Source organism: Entelurus aequoreus, linkage group LG07, assembly GCF_033978785.1.
Source record: "Entelurus aequoreus isolate RoL-2023_Sb linkage group LG07, RoL_Eaeq_v1.1, whole genome shotgun sequence".
In the NCBI taxonomy this organism is placed as follows: Eukaryota; Metazoa; Chordata; class Actinopteri; order Syngnathiformes; family Syngnathidae; genus Entelurus; species Entelurus aequoreus.
Window position 1 is genome coordinate 27,456,839 of NC_084737.1, and position 23,499 is coordinate 27,480,337.

General features: G+C 38.5%; 1 protein-coding gene across 4 annotated transcripts in view; it reads right to left on the reverse strand.

Moving 5' to 3' along the window:
• Positions 1-23,499, reverse strand: part of arhgef25a (Rho guanine nucleotide exchange factor (GEF) 25a) — a 141,697-nt gene that overhangs the window by 29,038 nt on the left and 89,160 nt on the right. For 3 of the 4 annotated variants that reach the window (XM_062053098.1, XM_062053097.1, XM_062053099.1), the window contains 2 exons: positions 15,446-15,556; positions 1,549-1,682 (listed from right to left, as the gene is read on the reverse strand). In XM_062053098.1, the coding sequence (XP_061909082.1) occupies positions 1,549-1,682; positions 15,446-15,556 (245 nt within the window). Of the gene's footprint in view, positions 1-1,548; positions 1,683-15,445; positions 15,557-18,990; positions 19,114-23,499 lie in introns of those variants that run through there. The other variant, XM_062053100.1, reaches the window with a different exon arrangement.

Below are 23,499 nucleotides of genomic sequence, written 5' to 3' on the forward strand. Positions count from 1 at the left end.
CTGGCTTTGGATGAGAGCTGTGATGTACGTGACACCGCCCAGCTGCTCATCTTCTTACGTGGGATAACTGCAGACTTGGGTTGTTTTTATTGTTTGGTTTTTTTTGTTTGTTTTTTTTGTCATAAAAAAATACAATCATGCGTGCTTACGGACTGTATCCCTGCAGACTGTATTGATCTATATTGATATATAATGTAGGAACCAGAAATATTAATAACAGAAAGAAACAACCCTTTTGTGCGAATGAGTGTGAATGAGTGTAAATGGGGGAGGGAGGTTTTTTGGGTTGGTGCACTAATTGTAAGTGTATCTTGTGTTTTTTATGTTGATTTAATAACATATATATATATATATATATATATATATATATATATATATATATAAATATATATATATATATATATATATATATATATATATACATATACATATATATATATATATATATATATATATATATATATATATATATATATATATATACATATACATATATATATATATATATATATATATATATATATATATATATATATATATATATATATATATATATATATATATATATATATATATATATATATATATATATATATATATATTTCTATTTTTATTTTATTTTATTTTTTTTAAATTTCTTGTGCGGCCCGGTACCAATCGATCCACGGACCGGTACCGGGCCGCGGCACGGTGGTTGGGGACCACTGATCTAGACCACATGGAAGTGTTTTACATGTAGGTTAGGATCATGTAAAATTTGATTTTTGATTGATTAATTGAGACTTTTATTAGTAGGTTGCACAGTGAAGTACATATTCCGTACAATGGTAACACCCGAATAAGTTTTTCAACTTTTTAACCATTTTAACAATTAACCAAACAATAATCATTCTCTAGAAAATGTGTTATGTGTTCATATTTTTTGGGTGTATGGAACAGAATAATTGAATTGACATTGTTTCTTAGGGTAAAAATGTATTCCTGTTTTTTTTAAGATTTGATTTTTGTTTGACTCTACTGTAGATATGAACTCTGACTAATAACCATCCCACGTCAGATCTGATTCAATTCTTAGTTGAAAAAAATTTAAGTGCAAAATTAAAAATAATTAAGTTACAATATCCCAAGAACAAAGTCGTAATGTAGCAATTGTGCAATGTGGCGTATTATCAATAACACACATCGCTATCTAAATCTAATATAAGACATGTTCAGGTATGGCACCTGTGCATGTGTTCATGCATAGCAAACGTACTATGGTAAAACTCCACAACTCCAGCCATGCTTTGGTATATCACAGTGTTCACAAACTTCGCACGTGTCAAATAAGCCAGAGTTTCGGTGTTAAGCATGTTCATAGCATGAGTGCACCCTTACTGTATGTACACAGCTGTAATGTTACACACATTGAAGTAAAGGTAAACTAAAAAGCAGCAACACTATACTAAAGTGCATTAGTTGTGGAAAATATGCACACTATATTTCATAATGGACATTGTAGTCCTTCCAAATAAAGTATTGTTGCACACTTTTCAATAGAAAACCTACAAGCTTTTTTCCAAGGCGCTCCTCCGCTCCTCCTCAGTGTCAGCCGCTGAAGACCATTGGCTGCAGGTGTCATCCATCAGGATAGAGGCGCTGTCGTCTGCTACAACAGAGGTGGACTGAGTGTCCAGAGTGTCCTGAGGACATAAAAGTAGCGCACCATCATTATTGCGGATCATGTAAAAAATAACGAGCTTGAGTAGAGATAAAGAGCAGAAGGTGCATGATAATGACGCAGGTTGCTAAGGAGATGAGAGACAGGGAAGACACATGAGGTATTGAATGATAAGAAGACCAGATTGAGATTGTCACTGTAATAGATCAGATGACATCAGCCCCAGAGAGATGGATGGAGAGATGAGGAGATAAGCATGAAAAGTTACTTGTGTATCTACAGCAGCTGACACATGTTGGCTCAGAGGATGAGCCATATAATTACAGCAGAGCTGTTCTGATTTATAACTTGATGTATGACCTCATAAATGTTATTTTCTTGTTTACCATCTGACAATTCCATCCTAATTTGATACATGACAAGTATTATTTTATTTATGATACAACATTTACAATGAAGTTTCCCATCTCGGTTCCAATAGAAATGTATGCAGAGTCGAGCCAAGGTTGCTGTGGTATATCTCTTTGTGGTATATCACAACCTCAAACCTCAATTTTGTACCACTTTCCTAGGATTGATACATTTTTTTGGAGCAGTCATTGTGTACGTTGCAACTAAACATGTTTCTAAAATCAGTGCTAACTCAGTACCTCACACATGCAGCTTGTTTTTATAACTTAGATCTTATTACAATTATTCCTCTATTTTTAGACACTGGCTTATTCCCTTTCCCTTGATGTTGTCCATCTAAATGTCGTCTGTCCGCACCTAAATCCCTGTGACGCATTGTCCAAGTCAAGCAGATCCTAACGTTAAATAAACACACTAACTTGCACACACACACACATGTACATACACTTTTAAGGCACAGGCGTGAAGATCTAGGTGGACAAAAACAGCATTTAGCTAGCGGACGGTATGGTAAACTATAGTGATGAAAATCCAGAACGTAGAGACCCTCTAACTTTCATTTACTAAAAATAAAATAATAATTAACACTATTAACACTCTTTGGTTCAAACCATTTTCGGCCCACAACTTGTTCTTTATTGGCTCACAGCTTATTCTAAAAAATAACATTGGTTGTTATTAATGAGATAAATTTTACACTAATTTGCATTGTCACCGATAACACAAAGCTCATATAGCTTATAACACAGTATATTGACCTACATAGGGACTGCTTTTAGCATCTTTAATGCACAAAATGTGCCAGTGGCCACCTACATCTTTTAATTTTTCTATATGCTTTATCTTTGTTCTTTATTTGATAATTGTATTTATTGCGGAATCACTTGCCACCAGATATATATTTTTTAATATTTCATTTTAAAAACAATTAAACATGAAAGCTAAGCAGTTTTTGTATTTCGTATTTTCTGGTAAACAGTCACAGAAATATGTTTTTTCTTCTTGCGTTCCCCTGATTAAAGGAGAACTACCTAAAATTTCTGACATATAAATGTTGTTACAATGTTGGATGCTCGTGTTAAACAATGCCAACGCATCAAATCATGAGGTTAATGCTTTTGGATGTGAGCAGTGTTGGTCATCTTATCTTAAATAAGTAGTTAGTTAGAGTTACAAATTACCTCTCCCAAAAAATAACTCATTGAAAGAGTATTTAGTTACTCAGCAAAATAACTGTGACATTATTTTCTTTTTTCTTTCTTTTATACTCTTTATGTGCTATAAGATCTTTAACGTCAAAGATGTTTATATTAACTGACTTGAAACATAAAAACAGTATATACAGTATTCTCAAACATTTGGCATTTATATGCACTCAATAGATTGCAGTGTGCCATGTGATATGCATAGAAATAACAATGTATTAAAAGAAAGAAATACTCCGTAAAGTAACAACATTAAATATTGAAAGTACAAATCCCAATGTGGTACCAAAAATGTAAACTTAGGTAAAAAGGAACGTTTGGTGGTGCAATTATTTGTACAAACGTACCTGTATACAAAAATACAGCCTGAAAGAACATTAGATAAAACTGTTACCATGTTTTGGGCAAATACATGACATGTATTCAAGTGAAACATTTAAAAACATTCCTGAATGACATTCTGACAAAAAAATTGCATTTGTGTACAAATATAGATATATTTTTTCTTAAGCTAATTTTATTTATGTAAACGATTAATCACCTGTGATAAATCATGATTAATCCAAATTTCAAAATGGGATGATTTTGATTAAATTTTTTAAATTGGCTGCATTTGGGTTTGGGGTTGGGTTAGCAGCAGGAGCAAGTGTCATGTTGGCATGTGTTGATGTGAGGTGCGATTTTAGTAGCTTAAGGCCGACGTGGATAAACGCCTTTTTCCAGGCGTGCATGTTACATAAACATTCTGGCCTTTAATTTCAGTGAGCGAAAAATGGTGCCAGTACTTGCAGTTATCGCGGGTCTTGTTGTGTGTCAGTCATAGAGTGCAGCAAGACAGCGTGTCAGCGTGGGCAGGTCATGATCCGCCTATCCAGCCAATCATCATCATCAGCGCATTTACAACAGCGCCATCATCCCCACCACTTCTCTCTGCATGCAGCTGATATGTGGCTGAAAAGTGTAGCCAAAACTGGTCTACGAGCCACTTCACATTCTCAGTAACTGCAAAGGCATTGCAACAAAGGGAAGAGTAATTAATTAGATTACTCGTTACTGAAAAATAATGATGCCGTTAGTAAAGCGTTACACTCCAACGCCGTTATTACAAACACTGGCTTTGGATGCCTTTGAATGCTGTGTTTTGCTTTTTTTTTTTTTTTTTAAACAGTCGGCACACTGTGACATCACAGTGTGTGGGTTGTATTACTGTGTGTGGGAATCCTAGTAAACAGTATTCTCTCTGCCTGCATTGCCCGTCATCTCTCCCCAGCTATCTGATCCAAGATTGTTGGCTGCTGCCTGCAGCCTCGCGTGTCATTCCTTACCGTCTCATGCCCTCCCCACTGCTCTGAAAAATCTTTCAGTGTTTATTTTTCCTCGACATTTTACACAGGACTGTTTAGTCAATTTTGGCCTTTATGAAGTTGGATTTGTCTCTAAACTCAGACAAAAAAGCGGCGACATTTGGACATTACTACTTGGTATGAGTAGGAATAATTTTTATTATTTTCATCTACTCGTGGCAACACCGACATGCAGTGAAATAAATGCTGTCACCATCAGCAGCTTTTCTATATTTTCATGGATAAATGTCTTTCATTTTATTTTAACTTTCTTGGCTGATATTCTTGGCGGAAATATGTGTAACTACATTTTTTTGCTTGCAACTTAAAGCAAAACGTATAGCCGAGAAGCATCTCTGATCTCAAAACACTCTTAAGTTGGGGCACTCTTAAGTTGATGTACCATTATATTGTTTATGAAGTTTATTTTTGATGGTCTAAAACAATGGCGGTGTTCATCTTCAAGATATGTATTGAAACAATGTATACATCTATATATTTATTTTTTATTTATTTTTTGTCCTGTCCAGCTACTTTGGCAAAACCTATTGTTGATGTAGATGTCTGTATTTGCTGTACATATTTACTTAACAAAAGAGAAGTGTGGGATACTTCTCTTGTTGCCTTATTTGTATTTGACTTTATTAAATGGATTTATATTAATATTTGGCGCAGCCGGACCGGAGCAGGAGGGCATAGAAAATTCTGATCCTTTTGGGGAGGGTGCGGTGAGGAGGGTTTCAGTTGCAAGAACGCCTCAACACACAAACATACTCAGAAAGCAAGTTATAAAAGTGACTATGGAGCAAAATGTATGCAATATTTATTAATATTGATAATAATGTGTTAGATTTTTATGGCGCTTTTCAAGACACTCAAAGCGGGTCACAGAGAAATGAGACACTACACAGTCACTCCACATTCACACATGGCAGTGTAAAGCTACATTTACATTTACACTTACATGTCCAATACATATTGTCTAGACTACAAGGAAGTGGGTTGAATGTAGATCCAAATAATTAACATAAATAACATACGTTTTTTCAGTGTGCTTGTTTGTATGAGAGAAAGTGACAAAAAGAGCGCGGCATCCGTGTTTAATTTTGACAGCAGTTTTTTTAATTTAGTTTTAGTCATAGTCTTTTGACAATATTGTATTTTAGCTTTAGACACATCTTACTCATCTTAATTGATTTAGTTTTAGTCTAGTTTTTTGAGCACCTTTACTTAAACTACCAGCAAAGCATTTAACACACAAGTATACAATCTTTTGGTCAGGATTGATGTAATTAGTAATTTTTTGCTGCAAAGGTCAATGCTAATACATATCTTTCGGATATTTTTTTAATACTATGCCTCTGGCAAAGCAGGTATGTATGTATCATGCATGCCTTCATCATAATTTGTTTATGAACGCGGGAGAATCAGAAGCAGCAAATGCCCATTTTGTATGTGGCGGTGCAAATTTAGTCCATCCATCCTGTCATTTACTACCGCTTGTCCCTCTCGGGGTTGTGGGTGGGCTGGAGCCTCAAATAAATAAATAAATAAATAAAGAGGAAACACCGCATCCACTTCCTTGGTAAAAGTGCCATGCATTTAGATTTACCATTAAATAAACGATTCCTCGAGGCAGACAAAATGACTTGATATGTTTTGGGAAATAAGTAATACGGTAGAAATAGCTTTAACTTTCAGTTGTGTAGATGTCATCATAGAAGACTTGCCTGTTGATGGCCTCATGTCATCAAAAATAAAATGTGTCCGCTTTACTTTTTCCCAGGTGTAAGCATATTACAATGTGGAACAAGTTAAATCCTTACATTCTTGTTTTGGCTGTAAGAAATACAAGGAAAAGCATCTGATTGGCTCTCCTAACACACGCCGCCCCCTCTTTCACACATACGCTGTTAAAAACTGTCCACTCATCTACAAGACAAAATTAATTATGACTTGATTTTGTTTCAGTCGACATTTTTGTTTAATTTTTATTCGTTGAGTAAAATGTAATTTTCAAAACGTTGTTATTGTTTTAGTCATTCACGTTTTAGTTATCTTATTTTCGTCAGGATAAGATAGGTTGTAGACATTAACTATAGCCGAATATTAATAATCAACAAAATTAAAATTGCGTGGTAGAGGAGTAGAGCGAGAGGCTCCCCAAAGACCCTGACTCCACAGGCCCGTTTTGCCCCACTAAGAGCACTTCAGCCTGGTTGACAGGTCAGCCTTGCTCCCTAAACACATCCAGATGTTCTGTGGCAAACCCCAAAGGAAGAATTATCTCCATCTCCCTCTGGTGCGTGTTTTGTTTTCCAACTGAGAAGCCCATTAAAAATAGTGGTACATCTCTACAAGTCCATGAAGCAAACTAAAAACTTAACCATAAGAGTGTCCAAATGTTGAAGTTTCATATAAAAACAAAGATCTCCCCCTCAATTTGTAGTGACGGCCGCCTGATATACTACATTGCTTTCACGTGGTCTTATAAATGATGTGGTGGCAGCTTGCGCCTCCTTAAATGTCCAGCACACATCAGACTCAGGATGCATTCACAGTGAGGAGGAACAGTTTGTTTCACATGCTCTCATTATGTCAACATCTGGAAAAATTAAATTGAACAGCTTTGTAGCTGCCACTCCCTGGAAGCCAAAGACGACATTGATGATATCGCACAATAACAGTGCCACTTATTTCCTCTCAGTATGTTCCTACTCTTTGATAAGGAACAAAACAAAACCGCATTGAATTGTTGGAGTGTGTTTTTGATGTGGGTCAAGATGACTGTACAGCCTGTCCCATCCATCCAGAGGAACAAGTGGATGGATGGATATATAGTACAGGCCAAAAGTTTGGACACACCTTCTCATTCAATGTGTTTTCTTTATTTTCATGACTATTTACTAGGGTTGTGGGGAAAAATCGATTCAAATTCAAATCGCGATTCTCACGTTGTGCGATGCAGAATCGATTTTTTTATTTATTTATTTTTTTTATTTATTTTTTAATTAATCAATCCAACAAAACAATACACAGCAATACCATAACAATGCAATCCACTTCCAAAACCAAACCCGACCCAGCAATACTCAGAACTGCAATAAACAGAGCAATTGAGAGGAGACACAAACACGACACAGAACAAACCAAAAGTAGTGAAACAAAAATGAATATTATCAACAACAGTATCAATATTAGTTACAATTTCAACATAGCAGTGATTAAAAATCCCTCATTGACATTATCATTAGACATTTATAAAAAAAAAAAAAAAAAGAACAATAGTGTCACAGTGGCTTACACTTGCATCGCATCTCATAAGCTTGACAACACACTGTCTAATATTTTCACAAAGATAAAATAAGTCATATTTTTGGTTCATTTAATAGTTAAAACAAATTTACATTATTGAAATCAGTTGATAAAACATTTTCCTTTACAATTATAAAATCTTTTTACTAAAATCTACTACTCTGCTTGCATGTCAGCAGACTGGGGTAGATCCTGCTGAAATCCTATGTATTGAATGAATAGAGAATCGTTTTGAATCGGGAAAAAAAATCGTTTTTGAATCGAGAATCGTGTTGAATTGAAAAAAAAATCGAATCGTGACCCCAAGAATCGATATTGAATCGAATCGTGGGACACCCAAAGATTCACAGCCCTACATTGTAGATTGTCACTTAAGGCATCAAAACTATGAATGAACACATGTGAAGTTATGTACTTAACAAAAAAAGGTGAAATAACTGAAAACATGTTTTATATTCTAGTTTCTTCAAAATAGCCACCCTTTTCTCTGATTACTACTTTGCACACTATTGGCATTCTCTCAATGAGCTTCAAGAGGTTGTCACCTGAAATGGTTTTCCAACAGTCTTGAAGGAGTAAGCTCATCGAGAGAATGCCAAGAGTGAGCAAAGTAGTAATCAGAGCAAAGGGTGGCTACTTTAAAGAAACTAGAATATAAAACATGTTTTCAGTTATTTCACCTAAGGTGGGAACAAACGAGCGTCCTTTTGTGTCTTCCTTGCGATGTCTTCAGGTCTAAGTTGAATTTTATAAACTTCTCGCCTTATGACCACAACCTTCTACTATACCAGTGAGAGGTATGATTTGTAATCTAGTACACACTTTTACCAATTCAGAGGCAATGCAGCAGCAGCAGCTTAGTATGTCAATAGCTGCAGTATGTAATTACCTCGGTGTTCAGGGCGGCGTGTTACTTAAATTAGTTCCTCGGCGTTCGCTGTTATACTTGATTAATACGCAGATCACGGCATGTATATAGACTATTGTTGGTGGGTTTTAGAAGTTTTTAGAGGGCTTTGTAGGGGGAATAATACCATAAGCTACATTGTTAGCCATCTAGTACGAGACGTATTCTATAGTTTAGACTTCACAAAAGAGAGAAAAATGCAGTTCCCCTTAAAACAGGGATGGTTATCTGAAAGGCGGCACAAGTTTTTATATGGTCAGTGATCAGGTGAATGCATACACCAGTGCAAAGAAGAGTGAGGAGACTCTAACTGCCGTGCTTGCTGGCAAATTTCGATTCCAAATACACCTAGTTGGGACATTAGATTAAACTGCTATCAAGTTTTGAGCAAACAAATGACGTGCATTTAAGTAAAACATTTTTTTTAAATGTTCCTGGATGACATTCTGAAAAAAAAAAAGCATTTGTGTCCAATAGTTTAGGTCTTTAAAACGTTAATTTGAATTATGCAAGCAAGTATTAACCTGTGGTTAATCATGATTAACTCAAATAAAAAGTGTAATTAATTTAATTTAAAAATTAATAATTTCACAGCACTAGTATCAATACAGCACTTCATTTTTGATTACTAAATATATTTGTTGTTTAAATTTTGAGAGAAAAACATGTAGTACAGGCAACTGCATATCTTCTTAATGTTAATATTACCTGGTCATGCTGCAAGATATTCCAAACATTTTTTTGGGTTATCAAATTATCTTTTTTCACCTTGACTTATGACTTCAAGATTCAGGTCTTTTAAACGTACATTTGAATTTTGCAAGCAACTATTTACCTGTGGTTAATCATGATTAACTCAAATACAAAGTCTAATTAATCTAATTAATCTAATTTAAAAATGAATCATCAATACAGCACTTCATTTTTTATTGCTAAATATATTTGTTGTCTTAAATTTTGAGAGAAAAACATGTAGTACAGGCAACTGCATATCTTTTTAATGTTACTAAAGGACAAAATGGCGGCGCCCTAAAGGCAGCGGCTTGCAAACGCTCTTGGGAGTGTAGAGCGATTTGGCAAAAATACCCGTCAATTCTGTCTATTTCATGGCTGGCTCAAAGCGTGGACATTCTGTGATCACATACGACCGACAGACAATTCTGGATGTGGATGGATTGGGTCGTTATACACTGAAAGATGCATGTACGGTGGACCTCCTCGCTAGCATGGGAATACTTCGCGGGCTACATCGAGCGGCCTTTGAATCAGCGGAGTCAAGTACTAGCAGGGACCGTCAATGGAGGAGACGTAAGCGGTGTGAGCGGAAGCAGAAGCGGGGATGCCGAGCGGGGCTAACAACAAAGTGAAAAGCTAATCCTCAAAGAAGCGTGGAGTGTCCGGGTAAGAAGCCATTTAAACTAGAACTAGCCGGCACCAGGCTGGATAATCCCTGCACACATAGCAATTATCTTAGAATAAAACACAACTCACATAATGTTTTTTCTTTTGTGACTGTGTCAGAGGCAGACATACAATCTACTGAGGTGGCTAACTATGATGCGTTCAATTTTTCGCAGCACCAAGCAAGCAATCTGAAAATTCCCGTCGTATCAATTCCTAGATATGGTCGAAACTATTTAAAGTGCACTACGCATAATAAACGCAACATTATTAATATTGCTACTTCGGATAATTTCAACAAACAATCCTCAAAACAGCCCACTACCTATAATATGGGCTTTTTAAACATAAGATCATTATCTTCCAAAGCGTTATTAGTTAATGAGGTCATTAGAGACAAAAAACTTGACGTTGTTGGTCTCGCCGAGACCTGGCTCAAACCAGACGATTTTTTTGCACTAAATTAGGCATCTCCTCCTAACTATACGAATGCACATGTTGCCCGTCCTCTTAAAAGGGGAGGGGGTGTCGCACTAATATACAATGAAAACTTTCATCTTACACCTATCGTAAATAATAAATATAATTCATTTGAGGTGCTCACTATGAGGTTTGTCACACCGCTGCCTCTCCACCTGGCTGTTATCTACCGCCCCCCTGGGCCCTATTCGGACTTTATCAGTGAATTCTCAGAGTTTGTTGCTGATCTAGTGACGCACGCCGACAATATAATCATAATGGGGGACTTTAATATCCATATGAATACCCCATCGGACCCTCCATGCGTGGCGCTCCAGACTATAATTGATAGCTGTGGTCTTACACAAATAATAAATGAACCCACGCATCGCAACGGTAATACGATAGATCTAGTGCTTGTCAGGGGTGTCACCACCTCTAAAGTTACGATACTCCCGTACACTAAAGTAATGTCCGATCATTACCTTATAAAATTCGAAGTTCTGACTCATTGTCAACAAACTAATAATAATAATAATAACTACTATAGCAGCCGCAACATTAATGCTGCCACAACGACGACTCTTGCTGACCTACTGCCTTCGGTAATGGCACCATTCCCAAATTATGTCGGCTCTATTGATAACCTCACTAACAACTTTAACGACGCCCTGCGCGACACCATTGATAGTGTACCACCGCTAAAGCTAAAAAGGGCCCCTAAAAGGCGTACCCCATGGTTTACAGAAGAAACTAAAGCCCATAAATTATCATGTAGAAAGCTTGAACGCAAATGGCGTGCGACTAAACTTGAGGTTTTCCATCAAGCATGGAGTGATAGTTTAATAACTTATAAACGCATGCTTACCTCAGCTAAAGCTAAATATTACTCAAATCTCATCCACCTCAACAAAAATGATCCTACATTTTTGTTTAGTACAGTAGCATCGCTAACCCAACAAGGGACTCCTCCCAGTAGCTCCACCCACTCAGCAGATGACTTTATGAATTTCTTTAATAAGAAAATTGAACTCATTAGAAAAGAGATTAAAGACAATGCATCCCAGCTACAACTGGGTTCTATTAACACAGATACGACTGTATATACGACGGACACTGCCCTCCAAAATAGTTTCTCTCTCTTTGATGAAATAACATTGGAGGAATTGTTAAAATGTGTAAATGGGACAAAACAAACAACATGTTTACTTCACCCAATTCCTGGGAAACTTATTAAGGAGCTTTTTGTATTATTAGGTCCATCAGTGTTAAATATTATAAACTTATCACTTTCCTCTGGCACTGTTCCCCTAGCATTCAAAAAAGCAGTTATTCATCCTCTACTCAAAAGACCTAACCTCGATCCTGAACTCATGGTAAACTACCGGCCGGTGTCCCACCTTCCGTTTATCTCGAAAATCCTCGAAAAAATTGTTGCACAGCAGCTAAATGAACACTTAGCGTCTAACAATCTCTGTGAACCTTTTCAATCCGGTTTCAGGGCAAATCACTCTACGGAGACAGCCCTCGCAAAAATGACTAATGATCTGTTGCTAACGATGGATTCTGATGCGTCATCTATATTGCTGCTTCTTGATCTTAGCGCCGCTTTCGATACTGTTGATCATAATATTTTATTAGAGCGTATCAAAACGCGTATTGGGATGTCAGACTTAGCCTTGTCTTGGTTTAACTCTTATATTACTGACAGGATGCAGTGTGTCTCCCATAACAATGTGACCTCGGACTATGTTAAGGTAACGTGCGGAGTTCCCCAGGGTTCGGTTCTTGGCCCTGCACTCTTTAGTATCTACATGCTGCCGCTAGGTGACATCATACGCAAGTACGGTGTTAGCTTTCACTGTTATGCGGATGACACCCAACTCTACATGCCCCTAAAGCTGACCAACACGCCGGATTGTAGTCAGCTGGAGGCGTGTCTTAATGAAATTAAACAATGGATGTCCACTAACTTTTTGCAACTCAACGCTAAGAAAACGGAAATGCTGATTATCGGTCCTGCTAGACACCGACATCTATTTAATAATACCACCTTAACATTTGACAACCAAACAATTACACAAGGCGACTCGGTAAAGAATCTGGGTATTATCTTCGACCCAACTCTCTCGTTTGAGTCACACATTAAGAGTGTTACTAAAACGGCCTTCTTTCATCTCCGTAATATCGCTAAAATTCGTTCCATTTTGTCCACAAGCGACGCTGAGATCATTATTCATGTGTTCGTTACATCTCATCTCGATTACTGTAACGTATTATTTTCGGGCCTCCCTATGTCTAGCATTAAAAGATTACAGTTGGTACAAAATGCGGCTGCTAGACTTTTGACAAAAACAAGAAAGTTTGATCATATTACGCCTATACTGGCTCACTTGCAATGGCTTCCTGTGCACTTAAGATGCGACTTTAAAGTTTTACTACTTACGTATAAAATACTACACGGTCAAGCTCCTGCCTATCTTGCCGATTGTATTGTACCATATGTCCCGGCAAGAAATCTGCGTTCAAAGAACTCCGGCTTATTAGTGATTCCCAGAGCCCAAAAAAAGTCTGCGGGCTATAGAGCGTTTTCTATTCGGGCTCCAATACTATGGAATGCCCTCCCGGTGAAAGTTAGAGATGCTACCTCAGTAGAAGCATTTAAGTCCCATCTTAAAACTCATTTGTATACTCTAGCCTTTAAATAAACCCCCTTTTTAGACCAGTTGATCTGCCGTTTCTTTTCTTTTCTTTTCTCCTCTGCTTCCCTCTCCCTTATGGAGGGGGAGTTGCACAGGTCCGGTGGCCACGGATGAAGTGCTGGTTGTCCAGAGTCGGGACCCGGGGTGGACCGCTAGCCTGTGCATCGGTTGGGGACATCTCTACGCTGCTGACCCGTCTCCGCTCGGGATGGTTCCTGTTGGCCCCACTATGGACTATATAAATAAACATTAATTGATTGATTGACATGGACCGGACTTTCGCTGATGTGTTGGATCCACTGTGGACTGGACTTTCACAATATTATGTCAGACCCACTCGACGTCCATTGCTTTCGGTCTCCCCTAGAGGGGGGGGGGGGGGGGTTACCCACATATGCGGTCCTCTCCAAGGTTTCTCATAGTCATTCACATTGACGTCCCACTGGGGTGAGTTTTCCTTGCCCGTATGTGGGCTCTGTACCGAGGATGTCGTTCTGGCTTGTACAGCCCTTTGAGACACTTGTGATTTAGGGCTATATAAATAAACATTGATTGATTGACTATTACCTGGTCATGCTACAAAATATTCCAAAATATTTGGGGGGCTTTTTTTACCTTGACTTATGACTTCAAGGCGGGTTATCCATAATAATCAAATGCATATGCAATGCTGTAATAATGAGACACTAATCATGAGCTATTTATACATTCATGAACATATAAATTGACTGTTACAAGCGGCCCTCTGAGGGCAGCCATAACAACAATGTAGTCCTCAAAGAATATGACTTTGATGACCCTGTAATGTGTCACGCTTCATGTTGCGTATCATGTTGCATAATCACAAAATATGTCAGCAAAACAAGACGCCTTAGGAAGCGTGCACTTGCTAAGGGGTGGTATTCAATTATGGAGACAAAGATGTGTAGAAAAGAGGTCAAAGAGTAATATCTTCATGACTGGATATAGAAAGGATAGAAAAAGATCTCTAAAATGGCTGAACCAATAATTGAATCTCTCTTCACCTCTCTTGTTCTCCCTCTTTAAAGATTGGGAGCACAAACACTAAAGCGCTGACCTCACCCGCCTGATGTAATCTTATTAGGGGCCTTTGATGTTTTACTGAAACACAAATTACATTTTTTCTACTCCAACACTCAGATTGTTTTTATCAACTCTATGCAGGCACTTTGTTTCTCTGCAAACTGAGAACCTAACTGATGCGCTCCAAGTGTTTGACAGAGAGATGAAAGCATCGTGTCTAAGCCCGTGGCATCAGTTCTTATTTGAGCACATGTGTTTCTCATTCTGCATGTGAGTCATGCATCACACAGGTTGCTTCCTAACATTGTCCTCGCAGGCCCTCTGGCACATCGATCTGCCCACAGAGAGACTTGTATTCATTTAAGAGTCCCTGACATTTATCGAGATGTGTGTGTCTCGATGTATTTTAGTGCAGTCGGGTTTCTCCCTCCCTCACTGCTGTGTTTGCTTTTGCTTCATAAATGATCTCTGCCAGTGGCAACAGAGTTAGTCATCTTCCTAGAGGGCCATGGGGACAAAGAGCAATGATGATGTCACCTCTCCACCAGACTGGGTCCTTACTTGTCCCCTTTCTTACCCTCTGCCCAGGCAACGGTTTAGTAAAATGAGATCCAACTCAACCTCCTTGTGCATAAAACCATCCTCAACCGCAAATGGGATACTGGCACATCTTCTGTTTGATATAATAAATAAATGATAAATGGGTTATACTTATATAGCGCTTTTCTACCTTCAAGGTACTCAAAGCGCTTTGACAGTATTTCCACATTCACCCATTCACACACACATTCAAACACTGATGGCGGGAGCTGCCATGCAAGGCGCTAACCAGCACCCATCAGGAGCAAGGGTGAAGTGTCTTGCCCAAGGACACAACGGACGTGACTAGGATGGTAGAAGGTAGGGATTGAACCCCAGTAACCAGCAACCCTCCGATTGCTGGCACGGCCACTCTACCAACTTCGCCATATGTGAGATAGTACTTTGTGGTGACAGACCTGTGTGTGAGGAAGTGACGTGCAGCCAATCAGCGAGTCAGTTATGTAACCGGGGGACTGGAGTGTCGCCGGCGACAGATCCTCAGGGCTAGCCAGGCCATCTTTCCACTCCTGGGTGACACAAATCAATATGTCAGTAAAGCACAGTGTTATGTCCAGAGTACATAGGGTTCAGACCCACATTTAGCTCTGGATTATTCCTGACAACAAGTACCATCTGCTGTGAGTAAGCATTGGTACTTTAAAGCAGGGGTGTCCAAAGTGCGGCCCGGGGGCCATTTGCGGCCCACAGCTAATTGTTTACCGGCCCGCCACACATTCTGGAAATACTATTGTAAAAATAAAAAAGAACATTAAAAAAAGTGGAATGAGGTGAAATCTAAGGAGAAAAACTTGCAATGTTGACATAAAAGCTGCCATGCAGGCTGTTTTTTTTCCTTTTGTCTTTCTTTCTTTTTCTTTTTTTGCCACTGCTCAAAAAAAAAAAAATAATGACAAAAAAATCCATGTTATAATGAATTATTTTCAGGGCTCCAATTACTTCAAATATTTCCCCTTAACATGTTTTATGTGGTAAATATTGCATATATTGTGCAGTAGCCATATAAAAACATCAAAGTTTTCTTTGACAAAAGCTCATAAAACAAACAAAATAATTGTTCCAGCATAAAATGGAAGTTGATCTCGTTACTTAAGTGTTGAAAGTAAAAGAAAAACCTAATAAAAATGTATCACTTTATGAGTGGGGCACCTTTTGGATCCCAAATATATTTAGTGATTTTTTATTTATCTTTCCACTGTGATTACTCAAAAATATTAAATAATTAAAATCAATGATGTCCTGCATTATTGATCTTTTAGGGCTCTAATTACTAAATACTGCATATTTCAGTTTTACTATTAAAAAAAACTAAGTTGTTTTTGACAGAAAAGCCATAAAACATTTTTTTTTAATTTGTATTACTTTATATCAACTTGAAGTTGATATAGAGATTTACTGTAAGCACTAAATAATTAAAAAATAACAATAATCTGACTTATTTTTAACATTTTAATGACTGAGACCCTTTATGGTCCCCGGGACCCCTAAAGGTAAAATAAATAAAAAATCAATATATTTTGTTATGGTTTGAAAATGAAAAATATCAAAATGGCCCCCACATGCTTTAATTTTTCCGTGTGCGGCCCTCAGTGGAAAAAAGTTTGGACACCCCTCCTTTAAAGCATCAATAACACAGGCTGAAAGGGGACCTATGATGCATTTCCTTTTTTCTGACTTATACATATTGTTAGGATATTGAATACTTCTGTTATAAAAATGCAATAGTGTCAAATCATAAGGTTCATGCATTCTGGCATGAGCTTGCACACAGTTTTGGATGCCTCTGCCCGTGGTGTTTTGCAGTATGGCTACATTGTGACATCACAGTCAGGCGGACGTACTTGTTTGGACATTAAATAGAGCTGTCAAACAGAGGGGGAGGAGCACTGTATGAGGCAGCTGAGGTTGAAGATGTTCATCTAATCATGGCATGGTGGTTGAGGAAGCAGCAGACCACTCGATGATGTAAACATAGGGACACACTGTCGTGATCACGGCACCGCTATAAAGAGTTTGTCTGCGTTAGAACTTATAAAAACAATATATGACTAATACTTGGTTAATATTCAAGTCACACAATGTAAATTGAGTATTGTTGGTGCTTTTTGAATGGTTATTTATTGAATTTTATGAGGAAAAATAAAGCACCTCCCATTGGCTACGCTGTAAGCGGACTTTTATTTACGTTTATTTACAAGTTAGAATGCTTAACAAAAATGTTTAAATCCATCCGTCGTCATGTCTTTCATAATGATTGTGAACGATAGGCAAAATTCCCCAAAAAGTGCAGTTCCCTCTAAAAGATCTCTTGTATCCAGTTTCAAAGCCAGAAATGAAGAAAAGAAACACACAGACAGACGTAGCAATTTATCATTGACTGCAACATTATTAAGTTCAGCCAAGTTCTACAACTGTATTACATTTTTTATTGCCTCTGGACATTGCATGTAATGCTTTTTAATGCCATTTCAGCCCTTAATTCTCGCCAAATCCATGTAATGACTTTTAATGCTTTTTAATGCCCTGCGGAAACCCTGTTTAGTGTAAAATGTATTGATGTTTCCCAAGGTGAGAGCGTGAACAGAGTCTAGAGAGAAAAATCCACAATATATGCTACAGAAAATCAGGATCCAATTATGTTCTCTAAAGGCAGGCTCACTGTTTTACACTTTGAAGACCCTGCTACTAAAACATTAGAAATGGATAGTCAAACCCAAAATTCCATCCATCCATCCATCTTCTTCCGCTTATCCGAGGTCGGGTCGCGGGGGCAGCAGCCTAAGCAGGGAAGCCCAGACTTCCCTCTCCCCAGCCACTTTGTCAGGCTCTTCCCGGGGGATCCCGAGGCGTTCCCAGGCCAGCCGGGAGACATAGTTTTCCCAACGTGTCCTGGGTCTTCCCTGTGGCCTCCTACCGGTCGGACGTGCCCTAAACCCTCCCTAGGGATACGTTCGGGTGGCATCCTGACCAGATGCCCGAACCACCTCATCTGGCTCCTCTCTATGGGGAGGAGCAGCGGCTTTACTTTGAGCTCCCCCCGGATGGCAGAGCTTCTCACCCTATCTCTAAGGGAGAGCCCCGCCACCCGGCGGAGGAAACTCATTTCGGCCGCTTGTATCCATGATCTTGTCCTTTCGGTCATGACCCAAAGCTCATGACCACAGGTGAGGATGGGAACGTAGATCGACCGGTAAATTGAGAGCTTTGCCTTCCGGCTCAGCTCCTTCTTCACCACAACGGATCGATACAGCGTCCGCATTACTGAAGACGCCGCACCGATCCGCCTGTCGATCTCACGATCCACTCTTCCCTCACTCGTGAACAAGACTCCGAGGTACTTGAACTCCTCTACTTGGGGCAGGGTCTCCTCCGCAACCCAAAATTATTATTAGTATTACAATTATTTTATTCCACAATGATGTCTAGTATGCATTGTCTTTTTATCTTTTGATAGACACCTGTGACATTTTTGATCAAGAAAGAAAATTCCTGGTTGAATACAATTACTGCACCTTTCACTCCAAATGTCCTAAGGCTATGAATAATTTTGATTGTAATAAAGGATCTGAAATCAGAAATCAAATTAAATTATTTTTCACATGATTAATGTGCGTCATGTGTGACGCTCAGTCTATACCAGGGGTCGGCAACCCAAAATGTTGAAAGAGCCATATTGGACCAAAAATACAAAAACAAATCTGTCTGGAGCCGCAAAAAATTAAAAGCCATATTACATACAGATAGTGTGTCAAGAGATATACATTTAAAGGACTTAAAGGAAACTAAATGACCTCAAATATACCTACAAATGAGGCATAATGATGCAATATGTACATATAGCTAGCCTAAATAGCATGTTAGCATCGATTAGCTAGCATTAATGCAGTAACCAAATATGTCTGATTAGCACTCCACACAAGTCAATAACATCAACAAAACTCACCTTTGTGCATTCACGCACCACGTTAACAGTTGGGTGGACAAAATGAGAGAGAAAAAGAAGTGGCATAAAACACGTCCTAGAGAGCCGGAGAAAGTTATACATGGAAACAAACTAAGGTGAGTTCATGGACCGCCAAAATTAGTACGACAAAACGGCGCTCGCCAAATACTCGAATCAGCGAAGCATGTTTAATATAAACAGTGTGTTATAACAATTAGTGTCATGTTTGTCCTCCTACAGTAACCATATTAAAACAAAAAATATATTTTTTCCCCTCATCTTTTTCCATTTTTCATACATTTTTGAAAAAGCTCCAGAGAGCCACTAGGGCGGCGCTAAAGAGCCGCATGCGGCTCCAGAGCCGCGGGTTGCCGACCCCTGGTCTATACCATAGCAATTGTAAAGCGGAGTCATAGTAACGAGACGAACAAATTGCTGGGTTGAATATGACGTCACATGCGTTTTTCTTCTTCATGGCTTAAATCACATAATGGTCAAGCAGCTTGAGCGTAGCATTAAGTGAGAGTGAGTGTAGAGTTTGAGCAGAAAATGCCGTATTGCTGTTTCTTTTCTTGGGCGTTCAAATCGAGAGATGAGAGATGGGAAAGAGTTTTCATGGAGTCCTGAAAAAAGTTGTTCATAAAGGTAATAAAAAAAACTTAATCATTTGATCCCCCTAGTTGTAATATCCATCCATTCATCCATTTTCTACCGCTTGTCGCTCTCAGGGTGCTGTAGCCCAGTGTTTTTCAACCACTGCGCCGCGTGCCGTGAGATACAGTCTGATGTGCCGTGGGAGAATATGTAATTTCACCTATTTGGGTTAAGAATATTTTTCGTAAAGCAGTAATAATAATCTGCAAATGTGCCGTTGTTGAGTGTCGGTGCTGTCCAGAGCTCGGCAGAGTATAACCATGTAATACTCTTCCATATTAGTAGGTGGCAGCAAGTAGCTAATTGCTTTGTCAGGGGCGCTGCTAGGGATTTTGGGCCCCATGAAAAGAATCTTTACAGGGCCCCCTGTATTATAATTTCATCATCATTAGGGGCCTCTCTGGGCCCCCCTCCATCATGGGCCCCTAGAATCCGTCTCCTTAACCCCCCCTTTTCGGCGCCCCTGTGCTTTGTAGATGTCGGGAACATGGTTTGTCGTGATCACAATATGCAGACGACAGAGCGCAGGTAAAAAGGTATCTAACACTTAAACCAAAAATAAACAAAAGGCGAGTGCCGCTAAGAAAAGGCATTGAAGCTTAGGGATGGCTATGCAAAACGAAACTAAAACTGAACTGGTTGCAAAGTAAACAAAAACAGAATGCTGGACGACAGCAAAGACTTACAGCGTGTGGAGCCGACAGCATCCACAAAGTACGTCCGAACATGACATGACAATCAACAATGTCCCCGCAAAGAAGGATAGCGACACACAGGAAGACACCAAAAAACTCCAAATAAGTCACGGCGTCATGTGACAGGTCGTGACAGTACACCTACTTTGAGACAAGAGCTATGGTGATGCCTGGTTGATTATGGTTTGAATTCATATCCAACACTTGCGCGAACAACTTTTTATTGTCAATATCGGCTACTGAGTTTAATTTTTTAATGTTTTTTGCTGGTGGTGTGCCTCCGCATTTTTTCAATGAAAAAAATGTGCCTTGGCTCAAAAAGGGTTGAAAAACACTGCTGTAGCCTATATGTCTGCGTAAAAAAGTATAGCATTTAAAGGAGAACTGCACTTTGTTTGGAATTTTGCCAATCATTCACAATCATTATGAGAGACAAGAGCACATATGTCTTCTTTGGGGCGGATTTTAAAGATGATAAAAAACGCTTGGAAGATGCGACTAATGGGAGCCACCCTTGTAGCCTCCTTCAAAGCCCTCTAAAACAACTTATAAACCCTCCGTCAACATTTTGTATGCACACTGCAAGGCTATATATAATGTAGTAACTGTAAAATATTTACCGTATTTTGGTCATTTTAATCATTGCTGGAAATAATTATTGGGCAAATTTATTTCCGTTTCCATAGCAGCGCACGTCTGACTTCTGGCAATAACCCCTTCCGGATAAAAACGAGCGAGTGTGTTCTAATCATGGCAGATTCGGTAACAAACAACGAAGACGACTATTTTTGGACAAATGAGGATTCACAACCTTATCTTTTTGAATCTGAATTTATGGAGGATGAACTACTACTTATAGAAGCCAGCGCGAAGGATGAGTGAGACGGTGGAGCAGATGGAAGCAGAGAGAGTGAGGTGGAAGTGAATCGAAGCTGCAAAATGTGGAACTTGAAGCCAAGTTATTTCGACAGAAATGGATAGCTTACCCATAATTAACCGGAAAAAACATCCCCAGCCAGCTGGACCAAAGAGACAACTGTCCATCGAGTGAGTCACTTTAATATCGATCATGATACATGCATCACATCATGCATGGCTAGCTCAGCTGTATACAAACAAAACATGAAATGTGGGCTAATACTTTACAGACACTGTAATATAATTGTTCATGTTTTTTAGTCAGTACAGATAAGCGTCCTATCGCAGTGTTGTGCATTACAAACTCAAACATGTTTTGTGCTGGCGTAGAAGCTCGCTTATCTCCTGCTGAAGTTAGCCTTTACGGCTAATACCGTAGCACGGCGATGTGTTAGCACGCTAGAAAAATAGTTCCTTTGTGGACATTATAAAACATGTCCAAACACCATACATAATTTTAATTTACACAGATATAAATCCAATGTGTGGTGGGTAATATGCAAAACATTCTCGAAACACTTCCACATGTAGTGTCACTTCTATTGATATTTTTTGGTTCTAATTTTTTTCATTTAAATGGCAAATGGATTATACCTTTATTTCGCTTTTCTACCTTCAAGGTACTCTAAGCGCTTTGACACTTTTTCCACATATACCCATTCACACATACAGTACATTCACACACTGACAGAGGGAGCTGCCATGCAAGGATGGTGGAAGCTGGGATCGAACCTGGAACCCTCAAGTTGCTGTTACGGCCGCTCTACCACCCGAGCCATGCCGTCCCCCAATGTTACTCATTCATTGAGGTGTTATTTATGTTATTACAAAATGCTATTTTATAAGAATTTTCTTGTGACAGTTTTGCTTAATTTCAGATACATTTTCAACATAAATTAATCCATCTGATATTCTAACCATATCGTACCTTACCACTACCAAAGGTTTTTAGAAAAATAATATAAAAACCAGAAAAAATATATAATTTAATGGGGCTGAGCTGTTTGCAACTTGATTTTAATTATATTTTTCAAAAAACAATTATAACAAGAACACAACCAACTAGCTTGTGGTACCAATTGAAGTGAAGTCTTTTCATGCTAAAAAACTTAAGTGGGCGGGATATAATGTTTAAAATAATTTGGAAATTTAGTGCCCTCTAGGCGTCTGGGTAAATGTTGCAAACAGCCCCTTTTAGTGGGGATGAGTTGAGTGGGTCACACACCAACTCAAATCACCACCTGTTGGTCCTGGGACCCACTCAACTCACCCCTTGTGGGTCGTGGGGACTGACTTCTATCTATCAACATCATTGATCATTCTGGCATGTGTATAAGCCCCAATATGATCAGAAATGTAATTGCATGTGATGTGATGTCAGTCATATTATGTGTAACTTAGAATGAGTGTGTAGTACTGTGTACGCCGGCATGATGTAGTATGACTTAACTACAAAAAGCTGTGGGACAGGGACGTTTAATTGAGGGTTGCACTGTGTTTATATGTATGAGTACAAAAGTGTGTCCTAAATTTTTCATTTCGGGGCACCGAGTGATATATATAAATATATATAGTCCATCCATTTTCTACTAGCGTAAAACCTTTCCCAGCTGCACTCGGGCGGAAGGCGAGTTACACCTTGGACAAGTCGCCACCTCATCGCAGGGCCCACACAGATACAGAACATTCACACTGACATTCACACAATAGGGCCAATTTAGTTGCCTATCCCCAGGTGCATGTCTTTGGAGGTGGGAGGAAGCTGAAGTACCTGGAGGGAACCCACGCAGTCCCAGGGAGAACATGCAAACTGTACACAGAAATACTCCGAGAACCTTCGTATTGTGTATCTATGTGGGCTCTGTACCGAGGATGTCGTTGTGGCTTGTACAGCCCTTTGAGACACTTGTGATTTAGGGCTATATAAATAAACATTGATTGATTGATTGAGTGAGGCACACGCTCTAACCACTGTACCACCATTCTGCCCAACATATGTATATATATATATATATATATATATATATATATATATATATATATATATATATATATATATACATACATATATATATATATATATATATATATATATATATATATATATATATATATATATATATATATATATATATATATATATATATATATATATATATATATATATATATATATATATATATATATATATATATATGTATAAGTATATACACATATATATATAAGTAAATACAGTCGAGGT